This window comes from Bison bison, unplaced genomic scaffold (assembly GCF_000754665.1).
Source record: "Bison bison bison isolate TAMUID 2011002044 unplaced genomic scaffold, Bison_UMD1.0 scf7180017864348, whole genome shotgun sequence".
Lineage (NCBI taxonomy): Eukaryota > Metazoa > Chordata > Mammalia > Artiodactyla > Bovidae > Bison > Bison bison.
The window spans coordinates 314,615-332,104 of NW_011494920.1; the positions used below are offsets into that span (position 1 = coordinate 314,615).

Genomic DNA, 17,490 nt, shown 5'->3' on the forward strand with positions numbered 1-17,490 from the left:
CCCACTCCAGTATTCTTGCCTGAAAAATCCCATGGACGTAGGAGCCTGGTGGGCTGTAGTCCAAAGGGTTGCAAAGAGCTGGACAAGACTGAGGGACTAAGCACACACGTGTCCTCAGTATATCGCAGAAGGTCTGGAAGAAAGGCAGAGAGGGGACAAAACGGGGAGGAAGAGAGAGGACTCCAACCCAGAGGCAGATTGGGGATTGCTATTTACATTAGCTGACTTAACCTGCAAAAACCACCACATAATATCATTGACTCAGATTTTAGAGACGAGGAAACTTTTGGTAAGAGATACGGAATAACATTCAATATTAAAATGGTAGAGGTAGATGAGAAATTCCATTTAATTCCAAAGACTGGATTCATTCTTTATGATTTCCCATAGAATGCTGGTATCCAGTAGGAATCCCTCTTCATGAAATAACCAGAACTTTGGGGACAAGCTTCGGGGAGAGGGAGCTCAGGAAGGGTCAGGGACATGTGCATGTCACCTCACAAGCCTAAGATTAGGTTTCTGTTATCTGAGGCTTTAACATGAGCCCAATGGCAAATTCTGAACTAAGAGATGATTCTACAAAAAAGGCAGGCTGGTGCCACGTACTCTTAAGTCTGAAATCAACATTACCATGTAATTAGGGGTGCAGCAATCACTTGACTAAAGGACCAATCAGTCTGGGTCAAAGGACATAAATGGCAAATATTAACAGAGGACAACGTTAGTAACAAGGCCCCAAATCCATTCGTGGGCCCAGGTATGAAATAGGGCGTGGACTATAGGGAGGAAGGTGATAATTCACTTCTTAGAAGATAATTAAGAAATATTATTAATTACAAGCAAGATAATTATTTTGGAGCTAGGATGCTAACAATGAGTAGGAAACATTTTTGAAGATGTACCTCGAGTATCTGATTTCTCTTCTAACTAAACAAGCCATTTTCCATCATGTCTCTGAGAAAGCATATGCACAGAGGAAAATAACCAGCAAAAATCCATTCTCATTTTGGTGACTTCTTATTCACAAGGCCAGTCCATGTGGGGGATTCTTTTTGTTTAGACTGCTGGTATGGCTGGGACGTACTCCACTTTCTTCCCCACTAAAATCATGAAGAGGATCGCCTGCTTAGCAGGGAGAAGACAGTAGAAGCATGAAGACTGGCTGGAGTTCCTCTCACTTCCCACCTTCCCCCTCCCCATTTTCAGGCAAGAAAAATATGATCTGCCTCCAGATTTTGCTTATCCCCTCAGCCACATGACAGGTTTAGAAACACACACACACACACACACAACGACAACCTATCAGAAAAGTAGATGGCTGGGCCTTCCTTCTTCTCCCGCTCCAATAGCAGTCATTAGCCTACTACTGAAGAGAATAACTGAACATTGGTGGGTTAAAGTCTAACCTTTATTAAATGGAGCTTAATGGTGTCCTCGACCTTAATAACACCTTCAGAAAAACCCAACTTCTAGAAGGTGAAGTGGCTATCAACTTTTGCTCAGCAATGAGGGAAAAAGTCAGTGGGGAACAGAGTCAGGTTCTGATCTTGGTTCTTATTTATTTCTGGGTTAGGACGTAAGCTAACATGCAGGTCAAAGCCAGTGGCAATGGATACACACATTTGAAGGATGTAGACATGAGTAGCCAGGGGGCTATTACACCTGGCAGAGTGAACCATGAGGGTAGGGAATGTGGTGCTTACTCAGCATGTCACACATTCATGAGCTCAAGAGAAATCCTGATTGCTTTGGATCAGCAGTTAACTTAAAAAAAAAAAAAACTCATTCAGCAATTCTTAGCTAATTAACTTTTCTAGGGATGACTTCTGATCAGCAAGAATGTAAAGGCTAAACTACAGTTGATATGGGGACCCTGTTATATCTTTATCTCCATGCATAATTTGCCACTGGTTCACTATGAATTTCTGAGCACTTTGCATAGAACCAATTAGAAAATTAACAAGACCAATCTCATCTTTACAAAGAAGCTTCAGTCTATCCTTGAGTTGACTGAGAGTAATCTGCACTCTACAAGCCTGGTTCCTCCACACTGCAAATCTTTGTTCATTCCATAGCTTGATAACTCTTCTTTCTGAATCCTGGTGTTGTGCATATAATACTTTATGGTACAAAATGGCACATTCATGGCCCAAGCTACATACTACACACATATCTACACACATGTATATAAACACCATGTCCACGACATACACACCATGTTCACTAAAATCAGCCAGATATATGACATCTATCAGAATTGAGATGCCCCCAACCTTTGCTTCTTATTCATCCTCCTGCTTAATTTCATCCACCTACTCACGCAATAATCCCTGACCTCGGTTTCCCAATGACCACACTGCTGGCCTCACCCTGAAATTCAGTGCCAGTTACACAAGTGATTCAGAGGGTCAGTCACTGTTTCTCCAATAGGTGACCTCTCCAAAGTCCCTGGTTTGGATCTTGCCCAGACCTATCGATTAGCTCTCACATGATCAAGCCTACACACAAGAGCCACATTTATCTTCATCGATAACACGCTTGTGCCATCACTCCTCTGATCAAAAGCAGGCTGAGTACTGCAGCAAGTATTTTCTCTTCTCTCAACTTGCTTGTAGTTGGGTCAACCAAGATCCTAACTCTACACATTTCTCTTTAGTTTTCAAAATGAAAACTTCATCCAGGTCAGTCTCCTTGCTGCCCTAGAAACATGCTGCTAATTAGCTCAACATATTTTCTGGGCATAGGCTACCTGCCTGCTGAGTGCTGAATATCAAAGATATGAAGGAAACCTTGGAGGAACTAGTGTTTCTAACTTGACACATGCTGCTTTTTATGCTTCGAGGGCCTTCTCCTTTACCTTCCATCAATCCAAATTCTCACCTTTTCAGGTTCCACATATCTAAGAACTGTTCCTGCTATTCTCTCTCTGATTAATGCATCTTTTCTTTTTAATACACAGTGGGCTCTATAAGGGAAATAACTATTGTTTATTAATTCTTTTCTTCTCAGGTCCTAGTACTCATCATGCATGCGTGCTAAGTTGCTTCAGTTGTGTCTGATTCTTTGTGACCCCATGGACTGCAGCCGGCCAGGCTTCTCTGTCTATGGGATTCTCCAGGCTAGAATACTAGAGAGAGTTGCCATGCCCTCCTCCAGGGGATCTTTATGACCCAGGGATCGAACTCACAATCTCTTGCATTGGCAGGTGGGTTCTTAACCACTAGCACCACTTGGGAAGCCCCTAGTATTCACCAGGTTATAGATAAATAAAAGAATGAATATTAATGAATGAAACAAGGAAGGAAGAAATGATTTTTTCATCCTCTTCAACCTTCATATAAATTCTGTCTGAATTCTTTTGACATTTTTAATGTGTTCCATAACTACTTTCGATCTGAGAATATCTTTCAATATCTCTGCTTGTTTTATGAGTGCTGGCCATTTACTTGAATTAGATGATATGGCTGTTGAGGTCAGAATCCATTTTTCTTTTTTTTGACTGCATTTGTTTTCCCCCAAGTACTCATAACATTGCTGCACATTATCGATGCTTAATTAACATTTGTTGATTAACTTAATAGCCTGCTTTAGGAGTAAAAATAAATTAAGATACAACTATAAGAACTATTATCACAAGTATCTTCAAATTGAAGTTAGAATTAAGCTCATATTCTGAATGGCTGAGTTTACTTTAACATGTGTCACATCAAGCTATAGATTCCAATCCATGGAAATATGAAACAAAGCTTTTGTTTAATAATAAACTAAAAATGACTCATTTACTAAAGATTTTAATTTTAAATTGGTAATTGGGTTTCAGCTGCACACCATCAAACCAGGCATTGTAACAGTCAGGAAAGTATCCAAGGGAGATAATGGTATCCAATATAAAACCACAGGAAAATCAGTCTTACACGAATAAAAATAAAATATCTCTGTCAAAAACAGTGACTTGAGTTGGAAGACGAACTGCTGAGTCAGCAAATCCATCCATTCACTTATTCTTCCATTAATTCTGAAAAATACATTGAACTGTTGTGCTGCTGCTGCTAAGTCGCTTCAGTCGTGTCCAACTCTGTGCCACCCCATAGATGGCAGCCCACCAGGCTCCCCCGTCCCTGGGATTCTCCAGGCAAGAACACTGGAGTGGGTTGCCATTTCCTTCTCAAATGCATGAAAGTGAAAAGTGAAAGTGAAGTCGCTCAGGGGTCTCCAAACGGAAGAAATAGCCTGCAAGTGTCAGACATTTTTCTCTCTCTTAAGCGGCAGGAGGAAACAAACATGATTTTTTTCCTTCTCTATATAAATTTAAAAGGAGGTTTCTCTTAAAATACTGTGTTGCCATAATGACACCTGGTTTCACCTGAAGTTAACCAATGCCTTTTTCTTATGGAAATGTTTGTCTTAAGCAATGCTAATGTGCTATGCATTTACCCCAAACTCTGTCTTCAAGTCGTTAGCCTCTTGGCTCAGAACCTGCTTGACAAACCAGTATGTTATACTCAGATATTGTTTCCCTAATCTAGTAAATGAAACTATTTGTATGGTGGTCTGCCCTTCTTCAAGATTCAAGTTAATCATTTTATGGCCCAGGATAAACCATTTGGTGCCAAGATTATCCCAAAATGCATCTTATGGGTGAGGGGCCTGGTGCCATCCTGAATTTTAAGACATTCCTTTCTTTCATTAACAGACTGCTAGTGACTGTAACATCCAGCTGAAGACTAGCAGGGGGGTACTCTTCTGCCCCCTTCTGATGCCTATGTCAGAAGTTTTCTCTATCTCCTTTATACTTTAATAAAACTTTATCACACAAAAGCTCTGAGCGATCAAGCCTCATCTCTGGCCCCGGATTGGATTCATCTCCTCCGGGGGCCAAGAATCCCGGTGTCTTTGCGTGATTCAACAACAACCTTTCAGCGACCTCGTGGTCTGCAGCCTACCAGGCTGCTCCATCCATGGGATTTTCCAGGTACCCCTGGAAAGTGAGGGGTGGCACTCCCCACCACTGGAGTGGGATGCCATTGCCTTTTCCAGGCACCCCTGGAAAGTGAGGGGTGGCACTCCCCACCACTGGAGTGGGGTGCCATTGCCTCCTCCAACATTGAACTGGTCTGTATCAAACACTGTACGAGGTGCTATAAAACAGGGGGCTGAAGGTGAATGTATTAACTGCATGTGGAAAACTCTTGAAATGGGTAGGATTTCATGAATATGCATGCCCATAAAGATCTCATCTGGGGTTTCTTTTCTTTAATAGAACATTTGTGCATTTTAATGGACAGTCATGAACTTTGCTTAATCACCTTTTGTGGACTTTAATATCAGATAAGAATTCAGAGCACATCTCTCTTGGGTGAAATGGACTAGAGAAGTTCAGGAAGTTTTCCTATTCATCAAGAAAACAGATGATGGAACACTTTCCATTGCCATGCAGGGAACAACTGGCCTAATTCTCCCTGTCTTTTCTGGTGGGAAGAATGGATGCTTTCAATGTTCCCTCCTTGTAATAAGATTAACAAAACTAGACAACCCTATTAGGCATGACTTAGGAAGGAAAAAGAAAAAGCTGAGACAAGGGTAAAATAACTACTTTCAATTCATATTTGCTGGGAAATATCTGAAATTATTTCTGTGTAACCAGAACCTTTGCAATCAGCACATAAATAATCAAGTAAAATGCAAATTACACCACTGGGTTTCTGGAAGCTGTTGGAGACCTTCACTCATCATTTTATTAACTTTGGTCATCTCTGATGTTCTATGTCCATCCTGAATTTTACCACTTCTATGCTTGGAGATAATTGTGAAAATGACTTGAATAGTTGCTTCAGAGTTGATTATGACTCTGGGAAATATGCACTAAGGAAAGAGGGATTTAACTGGGTGCTTTTAATTGGAAGAGAGAAACAAAATCCTCAAAAAAAAAAAAAAAATCCTTAGTTCTAATGGAGGAAAAGGTACCTGACGTGGTGCTGAGTTAAGTTAAAATTATTCCATGTTTCCAAATATGAAGGAAGACAAGAATACTAATTTGAGAGGAAACTTCAAAGTCATTAATGTATTCTACAAATGAGTACTGGGTACCTTTTATGAGCAAGTGCTCTGCTAACTAGGGAGACACAAACGGGAGCATGGCATTGTCTTTGCCCTCAAGGAGCTCATAAAGTTGAATGTATGGAAGACACAGACATATAAACAACTGACTGCGATTCAGTGCGTACGAGACTGTGTGATCATGGGATGCAAGAATAATGCTTTATTATACAAAATACTTTGGAGTTGAATGTATACATAATATAAAATTTGGAAGTAAATGGCCATATTTTAGTAGACCTCTTACTGATTTAGGTAACTAAGTCATAAGGTATTGCTTTAGGAAAAGATGAATCAGATTAGTATCTAGCTGCCTATAAGATATCATTACTTTTAAAAAGTGAGAATGATTAATTTCCTTCTTATGAAGATCAGGTCAATGGTTTTACATAGCATAATTCTAACCAGAGAACTGAACAGCAATGCTTTGGAATATCAATTTGCATAGGGACATTATGCATGACCTCAACTATTTTCCCTAGAGGTAAGGTCTAAGATGAACAGAAACTGGCAAGAGAAGTTGAGATTACAGGTCACTGAAGATTGTTCACAGATGAGGAATCTGGCTAGAGACGTGTTGTCATCAACAGTATTTTGCAAGCATATATGCTCACTGCTGCTATTGCTGCTAAGTCGCGTCAGTCGTGTCCGACTCTGTGCAACCCCATAGACGGCAGCCCACCAGGCTCCCCCGTCCCTGGGATTCTCCAGGAAAGAACACTGGAGTGGGTTGCCATTTCCTTCTCCAATGCATGAAAGTGAAAAGTGAAAGTGAAGTCGCTCAGTCGTGTCCAACTCTTAGCAACCCCATGGACTGCAGCCCACCAGGCTCCTCCATCCATGGGATTTGCCAGGCAAGAGTGCTGGAGTGGACAAAATACATAGCTGTATCAATCATCTGTCAAACTGAAACCTTCATATTTGTCCTACACACCATTAGAGAAAGGTGAAACACAAAATAAACTGTGAGAATTTGGTAAAGCACACATCAGTTCAGTTCAGTTCAGTCGCTCAGTCGTGTCCGACTCTTTGTGACCCCATGAATCGCAGCACACCAGGCCACATTGTCCATCACCAACTCCCGGAGTTCACTCAGACTCACGTCCATCGAGTCAGTGATGCCATCCAGCCATCTCATCCTCTGTCGTCCCCTTTTCCTCCTACCCCAAATCCTTCCCAGCATCAGACTCTTTTCCAATGAGTCAACTCTTCACATAAGATGGCCAAAGTACTGGAGTTTCAGCTTCAGCATCGTTCCCACCAAAGAAATCCCAGGGCTGATTTCTTTCAGAATGGACTGGTTGGATCTCATCAGAAAAATGTAAATCTTACTCCAAAATTCAAGCCTTGGGAATTTTGAGTTGCAGAGAAACCACATTTTTTTCAGGTTGTATAGAGACTTTATTTCAAAAAGGCCTGAAATAAATATTACTGTGAATTTGTGCTATTGTTTCTATATGCTATGAAATTACCAAACACTTAATATGGATTAATGCAAACCATCTATTGTGCTTATGTGACATAAACACATTTTGCCATAATAAAGCATATAAGTGTTCTCCTAGCTTAAGAATGGAAACTAATATTAAATTTGATTTACATTTATGATACGAAGAAGGGAAATTAATTGGCTAATCTGGATGCTGAAATGTTTCCTGATATAGAAAAGTAGTTCAACTAAAAAAATGAGTTAGGGATATGGCTAAATAATAATGTTTTCTTAGTCTCACATTTTGCTGGAATGGATCAGAATCTAAAAGATCAGAAGTTTACCTTTATTCTTTAACAATTATTGAAGGAGAGTAGGCAGATTTAGCCCCAAACCCATCAGTGTTAAATAACAATTTTCTAGAGAACAGTATAATTACTGGAAGCCACAAAAACTGGGTCAATTTAATACTTTGGTAGGATGACATGCTTTAATATTTTGGACAAACTAATCTTGGAATCCCAGCTGTTGGCAGCATCTGCTGTAGAGATGTAGAGAAAGAAAAGCAATATGTCATCTTTACCAGCTAAAACATGGAGAATGCTAGATTAGTCTATTTCTTTGCACAGATTGTCACAAAAATCCCCATATTCCTGCAGGGTTTAATTGTTTACTAACTTTTCAAGAAAATAAACCTTTAAAGCTCTCAATTATTTAATAAGTAAAATTCAGCAAATAATAGACTTTTTTTGGCCAGTGATCATTTTAGTTTCAATCTCTTCCTTATTGACTAGATAATTATTATCTAGATTCATATGTCATTAATTTTTCCAACAAAGAAGTTGAACATTCTCACATTGACTGAGTTAGTAGAGATTCTCTCTCCGACCTCCAAAAGAAAGATATTTTACATGCAGGGGGAGCCTGGTGGGCTGCCGTCTATGGGGTCGCACAGAGTCGGACACGACTGAAGCGACTTAGCAGCAGCAGCAGCAGCTCACTAGAACTCGAGTAATTTACTAACATGAACTTACTTTCCAAATATTTATTATGAAAAACTATGCAGTTGTTCAAGTTAGGTAATTGTTAAAACTACATTTGCTGCCAGAAACTAAATAAATCAGATTTTTAAAAAATAGAGCTATTATAATCTTATATACAAGCCTAAATTAACCTACACGATCAGAGTGTTTTTGTGTGCTATCACAGAAACCCAATTAAATTAATTGTTTAAAACATTAAATTATTTCAGGAAGTTGACTAGACTTGTAATCAGTGCCGAAACTTTTCTAACACCTAATTAACCAAGAAAAGTGCTACACAAAATTATGTTTCCAATTCATTTAATTGTCTCTAAAGGCATTTCCAATTAGCTACATTTTCACTGGATTTACTCAACTTTTCAAAGTGAGATAAAGATCTGAAAATAATGTTAAGTGGTTATAACTTCAGTGATTTTTTTTAAAACATAAAAGATTCCCATATTTTATTTCTTTTTTTTTACATATATATGCATCTATTCTTTTTCAAATTATTTTCCCATTTAGACAAAGGGATCTTTCTAATAGAAAGTGGTCTCCAAGGAACATCAATAACAAGTTTGATTGTTATATAACATTTTATTGAAGTTCCTTGGCCAGCCCTCACAAGGTCTGGAATTTCTAATTTTTCTCAAATGTTGCTAGTAACCAACTTCAGCCACTTTCTTTGGTATCTATTTGAAACTTCCACCACTCTGCTCAGCCTGTCCTCTCTGCCCTCTTCTGCACATGATCCTGCTTTAATGATAAAAGAAGACATCCAGGTTAATGTCTGAAATATAAAAATAACTTGTACAACTCAATAGAAAAGAGCAAAGCAAATAATTAAAAAACAAGCAGATGAACAGATATTTTTCCAAAGAAGACACGAAAAGGTGCTAAATATCACTAACCATCAGGGAAAAGTAAATCTAAGCCACGATGAAAGACACCGCATACATTCTAGAATGGGTATCATCAAAAAGAAAATAGATAACAAGCAGTGGAGAGGATGCAGAGAAGAAGGGAACCTGTATGCACTGTTGGTAGGAATGTAAATTGGTACAGCCACTATGGAAATCAGTATGGAGGCTCCTCCATAAAATAGAACCACCATATGATGGTTCCACTTCTGGAAATATATTCGAAGGAAACAGAATCTCTATTGCAAAGAGATATCTGCACCACCATGTTCATTGCAGTATTATTTATAATAGTTAAGATATGGAAACACCCTAAGTGTCCATCAACAAATGCATGCATAAAGAAAATGTGATATACATACATACATACAAGCATACACACACACACACACCAATCCCCCCTCCCCACCCCCCTACACATATGTATATACTTCAGCCACAAAAAAGGAAGTAGGAAGACACCTCGCTGGGTGCCTTTGTGCAGTTCTGGTCACTCCGAGTGGAGCCAGAAAACCTGAAAGGCCATGATGGCTATGAAACCCAAGCTCTACTGTCCAAACAGACAAGGCCAGATGGAATCTGGGTTTAAATTGCTGATGGAGTCAAGTCTGATGAAGAATTTTTAGAAGCAAAACAACAGTTGCAGAAGTTGCAAGATCGTAGCCATCTGCTGTCCTAACAAGCACCAATGGTTGAAACTGATTGAAGCTGGTGCAGACCCGGAGCATCCTCCACTACAGGGCAGACAAGCACCGTCTCTTTGGCAAAGATCTCAAGGAGAAAACCCTGGTTGACATGCATGTAGAGGGGACCCTGGATCTTCTGGAACTGCTTATCAAGTGTATCCTTACCTCAAACCAGATGATCAGCAAAAGAAAGTGGTTAACATAGCCAAGAAGCTATACTTAGATACTTTCCTGGTTTTGAAAAGGTTTTACAGAGTCATGGACAAAGGTTTCTTATTGGCAATCAGCTGAGCCTTGCAGACATAATTCTACTCCAGATCATTTTGGCTCTAGAAGAAAAAACATCTTAATATTCTGTCTGCCTTCCCTCACCTCCAGGAGTACATGGTGAAAATAAGCAAAATCCCTGCAATTAATAAATTCCTTGAACCTGGCAGTGAGAAGCAGCCTCTGCCAGATGACATGTATGTGAAAACCATGTACAGCATCTTCATGCCACAGGGCAGCCGTGTAACTGTAAGTGAGTGCTGTCCGAGAGACTGCTGTGTCCACAGCTGTCTTAACCGAAGCCAGGCTGCCACAATCCCGCTCTGTTGCAGTGCTGTGCATATTGTTCCCAAGTTGGTTTTTCATATCCTGATATCTCTTCTAGAAACTCTGACCTTTTTTTGTCCAGTGAGTGATTGTTACGGGACCTCTTCTGAAAACCTTTTGTGGCGAGGCCGGCATTTAGGTTAGAGCTGCTCTGTCTACTCATTTCCTAGCAATGAAGATGGGTAGGATCTCATGTTGTCCCCCGAGCTTTGTCCTCTCCTTATCCCATTCTCAGTGCCCTCCAGTCTCTTCCTATTTTTAGTGTCTAATAACAGTGGAGTTCACTAGATAGTAACTCTCCTCTGAGCTAAAACAGATCCATGGTAGTGATGAATACCTTTGATATTCACCAAAATAAAGGATTTACTAATTAAAAAAAAAAAGGACGGAAATTCTGCCATTTGCACCAACATAGATGGATCTTGAGGGCATTATGCTAAGAGAAATCAATCACATAATGGGAACATAAATATTGTATAACTCACTTATATTGAGAATCTTAAAAAAAAAAAAAACAAACAGATTCATGGAAGCAGAGAGTAGATTGGTGATTGCCAGAAGTGAGGAGGGGAAGACAAAAAGGGTGAAGATGATTAAAAGGTACAAACTTTCAGTTATGAGAAAAGTTAAGTCCTGGGGATGTAATATACAATACGGTGACTATAGTTGACAAAACAGAACTGTATCTTTGAAAGTTGCTAAGAGAATGGGTCTCAAAATTTTCATCCTAAGAAAAGAAAATCATAGTCCTGTAAAGTGATAGACATTAATTTCTTGTCATTATATATATGCAAAAAATCACTTTGCTGCATACCTTACACTAATACAGTGTTATATGTCAGTTATAGCTCAATAAACCTGGAGAAAACTATTTCAAATAAAGAACAAAGAAGCCATCCAGCCCCACCCACCCTCAAAAAAGTAAAATCCATTTTTACACCCTCCTGGCATTCTCAGCCCAGCAGCACACTTCTGCCCAGAACTTGTCCCCCACATGCCTACTGGAATTGATTATCTTCTCTTTGTTGTAAGGGCCTTGTTCTATGAGTCACTGCCTGTCAGCCTTAAATGCTTTTTGGAGCAATAAACATAGTCAATTGTACCACCTTTAAAACAAAACAAGTAAAAAACTAATAAACACAGACACACATCCCAATTACCATTGTCAGCTAATGTGCTCCTGTCTGAAAGGTCACCTCATCCTCCTTTGCATACTGTAAACTTCTGCTCATATTTAATTCTCAGGAAATGCTTCTGGAAATCCCACTGTGACCACCAGAGTCTCACTTCATCCTGTGTATAATCCTAAGTTGCACAATCACTGACACTGGTATCTCTAGAGCCCTGAATAGGCTGTGGAACCCTTGCATCTGTAGGCAGCTCACCTCTGTGTCCCCAGCACCTGGCACAGTAACCCAGGCAGAACAAGTGCTTTGTAACACCCACCGTACCGAATGCTTCACTGCTGACCTCAACTCACCATTTTCTCCCGCTGTCTTCCTTTTTTCCCCATCATAAGTTTATTTAAAATACTGAGTTGAAATCTCTTTAGCAAAGCCTAACTTCTTCTACTTGTCTTTCTACATCCTTGTCACAACATTTTGTGACTATTTATTAACATATTTTTATCTACCACTAGAATCTGAACTCTAGGATCTAACAATCTAGCATGATTTATCTTGCCATTTGGAGTATCTGTGATATGCTAAGTCACTTCAGTTGTGTCCGACTCTGTGCAATCCCATAGACGGCAGCCCACTAGGCTCCGCTGTCCCTGGGATTCTCCAGGCAAGAACACTGGAGTGGGTTGCCATTTCCTTCTCCAATGCATGAAAGTGAAAAGTGAAAGTGAAGTCGCTCAGTCGTGTCCGACTCTTAGCGTCCCCATGGACTGCAGCCTACCAGGCTCCTCCGTCCATGGGATTTTCCAGGCAAGAGTACTGGAGTGGGCTGCCATTGCCTTCTCCATCTGTGATATAGAAGGTCTCAAAATGTAAAGAAAAGAGAATAAGGAAAGAGGGAATGTGAGGGATGACTTGAGCAGGAGGAGGAGGGAGAGGTACGGGAGGGAGTTTGCATAACACAATAAGGTGAAAATTATGAAAACAAAAGATACACAGTTCCAACAATCTCCCTTGATTTAATATTAAAGTGGTAATTATTTGTCAAAAAGTTAACAGTTAAGTTGCTCACTCTCACGTTTTGAGGCCCCATGGACTGCAGCACACCAGGCTTCCCTGTCCATCAGCAACTGCTGGAGCTTGCTCAAACTCATGTCCATTGAGTCGGCAATACTATTCAACCATCTCATCCTCTGCCTTCCACCTCTCCTGCCTTCAATCTTTCCCAGCATCAGGGTCTTTTCCAGCGAGTCAGTGCTTCGCATCAGCTCCCCAAAGCACTGGTGCTTCAGCTTCAGCATTAGTCTTTCCAATGAATATTCAGGACTGACTTCCTTTGGAACTGATTGGTTGGATCTCCTTGCAGTCAAAGAGACTCTCGAGTCTTCTCCAACACCACAGCTTAAAAGCATCAGTTCTTTGGTGCTCAGCTTTCTTTATGGTCCAACTTTCATATCCATACATGACTACTGGAAAAATCATAGCTTTGACTATAGGGACCTTTGTCAACAAAGTGATGTCTCTGCTTTTTAATATGCTGTCTAGGTTGGTCATAGCTTTTCTTCCAAGGAGAAAGTGTCCTAATTTCATGGCTGTAGTCACCATCTGAAGTGATAAAGTCTGTCACTGTTTCCATTGTTTCTCCATCTATTTGACATGAAGTGATGGGACCAGATGCCATTATCTTAGTTTTTTGAATGCTGATTTTAAGCGAGCTTTTTCATGCTCCTCTTTCATCAAGAGGCTCTTTAGTTCCTTTTCGCTTTCTGCCTTTAGGGTGGCATCATCTGCATATCTGAGGTTATTGATATTTCTCTCAGCAATCTTGATTCTAGATTGTGCTTCATCCAATCTGGCATTTTGCATGATATACTCTGCATAGAAGTTAAATAAGCAGGGTAACAATATCAGCTTTGATGGACTCCTTTCCCAATATGGAACCAGTCCATTGTTCCATGTCCAGTTCTACATGTTGCTTCTTGGCCTGCACACAGATTTCTCAGGAAGCAGGTCAGGTGGTCTGGTATTCCCATCTCTTGAAGAATTTTCCACAGTTTATTGTGATCCACACAGTCATAGGCCTTGACATAGTCAATAAAGCAGAAGTAGATATTTTTCTGGAATTCTCTTACTTTTTCTATGATCCAACGAATGTTAGCAATTTGATCTCTGGTTCCTTTGCCCGTTCTAAATCCAGCTTGAACATTGAGAAGTTCTCGGTTCACAGATTGTTTTAGTTTAGCTTGGAGAATTTTGAACATTACTTTGCTAGTGTGTGAGATGAGTGTAATTGTGTGTTTGTTTGAACATTCTTTGGTATTGGAATGAAGACTGACCTTTTCTAGTCCTGTGGCCACTGCTGAGTTTTCCAAATTTCCTGGCATATTGAATGCAACACTTTCACAGCATCATCTTTTAGGATTTGAAATAGCTCAACTGGAATTCCATCACTTCCAGTAGCTTTGTTTGTAGTGATGCTTTCTAAGGCCCACTTGACTTCATATTCCAGAATGTCTGGAGTTAACAGTAAGTTTACTTCATGCAATACAAGTTCTATTCTATATCTACTCAAACTCTTTCAAAGTCACAATCCAAATTTATTTATTGCTATGTAGCATGTGGGACCTCAGTTCCCTGACCAGGGACTGAATCCATGTCCCCTGCATTGGGAGCAAAGAGTCTTCACCACTGGACCACAAGAGAAGTCCCACAATCCAAATTTATGATCTATCCCATTTCCTCACTTACCTCAAGGACTATTATTGATCCTCATACTGAGGATCATACATAACTTATACATCTAAAAAAAGATAACACACAGCAATAATAGTAAAGTAATACAATTCATGCGCCTGGGCCTTTGCAGGACATGGGGCATTATTATCACACAGGCAAATCATCTATCTCTGGACCACACGAAGAGCTATGTAGAACAGATGCTGTTATTTTCACTTTACAGTGGAGAAAACTGAACTTCAGAGAGGTTATGAGGTATGGATGTCTCGGAGCAGTAAGTAAATTGAAGTAGAAGGTGAAGGTAAAAAGAAGAAATATTAGATTTTCTCTTTTGAAAATGATTCACTGGGAGAAATGCAATCTTAATCAGTGACAACAAATACTTATTCAGCATTTACCTCTTGGAGCCCAGCTCTGTCTTTCCTGTGATAGTAATTTCATCAAAAGAAAGAACAGGTATCACTTCATAGCCCTGCAGACAGCAATTTTTTGTGACCTGAGCCTTACAAATAATTTATTCCCTGAACACTTATAAATTTAGAGTGGCAGGAAAATAAAGTTAGCATACAACAGCATTTTCTTGGTTAAGAATGTGACATAGTAAGGAGTTTCTGTGTGTGTGTGTGTGTGTGTGTGTGTGGTATGCATATACTTCAAAAAGTTCTTAGATAATGGAATATATATTGATTCAGGAGAAACACACTGTTCCCTCTCACCCAGAGAGAGAAACCTTGGTTTTCTCCTGTTTTATTCTGCCCACCTAGGGTTCCTATCACCATGCTGATTTATCTGGTTCATTTGCCTTTGTGTGGGCTTGCATGCTAAGTTGCTTCAGTTGTGTCTGACTCTTTGTGACCCTATGAACCATAGCCCAGCAGAATCCACTGTCCAAGGGATTCTCCCAGGCAAGAATACTGGAGTGGGTTGCCACACCCTCCTCCAGAGGATCTTCACGATTCAGGGATCAAACCCGCATCTTTTATGACTCCTGCATGGACCAGCACTTTCTCTACCACTAGAGCCACTTGGGAAACCTTTATTTGCCTTTACTAGTTATTTTTTCGGATGCTTTTATGTGGCCCTTCTTTTGCCAATTTTAGAGCCACCTGGAGCAACATCTTTTAAATAACAAACCCAATAAACAAAAGAACTTAACAGATCTCTATATCCACTGCCATTTAAATGTTAACGCTTTTTAAGTATGTCCAAAACTAACACACTGGACTGCACCAATGAAAATACTTGTTGCATCCAAGTCGTGGATTATTGATGATTACTGACTCCTTTTCTAAAAACAATTTTAATGGTTTATATCTCCTTAATAAATAAAGAAAATATTACAGTCTTGCAATTGTGGCATCCTTGCTTTGGAGAGAGTCAATTCCTAGGTAGGTTGATAAGAAGTCACGGGTTCTTGAGGAGGAGAAAGGGGTCCGGAGCCCTCAAGAAGGAGAAAGGGGTCTGGGACTCTCAAGGAGAAAAGGACAAACTTCTACATTGCTTTGTCTTCATCAATATAACAATGTATCTTGCTCGAGGACGTGTTTCCCCTTAACAAGAACCTTCTGACTAATCCTGTCATCTTAAAATGTATAATATGGGAGTGGGTCCGGTAAGATCTTTCTATTGTTCGTTCTAATCTTGCTAATTTAAGATATATCTATTGTGGGAGTGGGTCTGAAAAAAGTATATAAGGCCTTGATAAGACTAGCTAGGGGACCGTTCTCTGCCCTCCTTGTGATGTCTGATGTCTATGTCAGAAGCTTTCACTGTCACTTTTCTCAGTTTAATAAAACTCTGCTACACCAAAGTTCTTGAGTGATCAAGCCTGGTCCCTGGTCCTGAAGCTAAATCTTCTTCTTTGGAGATCAGGAATCTGACATGGTTCTCTGTAAGCTATCTCTTTGATGACATTTATTGGAGATAATTATTATTTGACTACATTATATGTACATTAACATATATAATGTAGAGGTTCAGTGGTAAAGAATCTGCTTGCCAATGCAGAAGATGCAGATTCAATTCCTCGGTTGGGAAGATCCCCTGGAGAAGGAAGTGGCAACCCACTCCAGTCCCTTGGACAGAGGAGCCTGGTGGGCTACAGTCCATGGGGTCACAAAGAGTTGGACACAACTTAGCAACTAAACAACAACAGACAACATATGTAATATATAAATTTTCACATCAAATAAATGTGGTTGGGTTAAAACTTTCATTTATAATTTGACCCCAAGGAAAAAAAAAACACGACCTATGTACCCACAATCTGTATTATGACTGCTTTCCAACATGTTTTGATGAAAAGGAGAGATTTCTTGACACTTCTGCTCTGTTTTACAGTACTAAATGCTAAGGCTTTAGTCCTTTGAGTTATAGCATTGGGGAGGCAAGCTAAGTTAAAAAAAATAAAAGACTTACCCACTCCTCCTCATCGTAGTCTGAGTGATGTGGAATGGAGTCCTGCCGTCTCACCGGCAGGGGTGGGTCCTGGGAAATGCTCTCCTCTGTGCCACTCTGAGGAGAGGGTGGTTTCTTCAGGACACCCCCAGGCCTGGCAGTGTAAAGTGCTAGAAGGGCACTCCTGACCAGCTGATCCTTGAAGGCATGTACAAAAAGCTCTGTCTGGAAAGAAATTGACAAGGATTAGAAACGCCATGGTAGGTACCTCAGCAGAGAGCTACGGAAAGGTCAGTGGCAGATTTGTTGACACTTAAGCGGTGTGGATGGTGGAAAAAGTGCAGGCAACAGAGAGAGATAATGATTCATACCAATCAATGGAAAATAGTTTGTTTTCCGGCTGCTGACAAGGCCTTGAGTTCTAAAGTTAATGCTGAGGTTCTATATGCACTCTCAGTACCATCTGTCTCCTCAACCCCCCTCTCTTTT

At 40.1% G+C, this 17,490-nt stretch overlaps 1 protein-coding gene and 1 pseudogene across 2 annotated transcripts in view; one reads left to right on the plus strand and one right to left on the minus strand.

Annotated features, from left to right (window-relative positions):
- INPP4B (inositol polyphosphate-4-phosphatase, type II, 105kDa) overlaps positions 1-17,490 on the minus strand; it is a 717,001-nt gene that overhangs the window by 126,145 nt on the left and 573,366 nt on the right. For both annotated transcript variants that reach the window (XM_010854712.1, XM_010854713.1), the window contains one exon: positions 17,023-17,226. In XM_010854712.1, coding sequence (XP_010853014.1) covers positions 17,023-17,226 — 204 coding nt within the window. The remainder of the gene's footprint in view (positions 1-17,022; positions 17,227-17,490) is intronic.
- LOC104999206 lies at positions 9,890-11,262 on the plus strand (annotated as a pseudogene).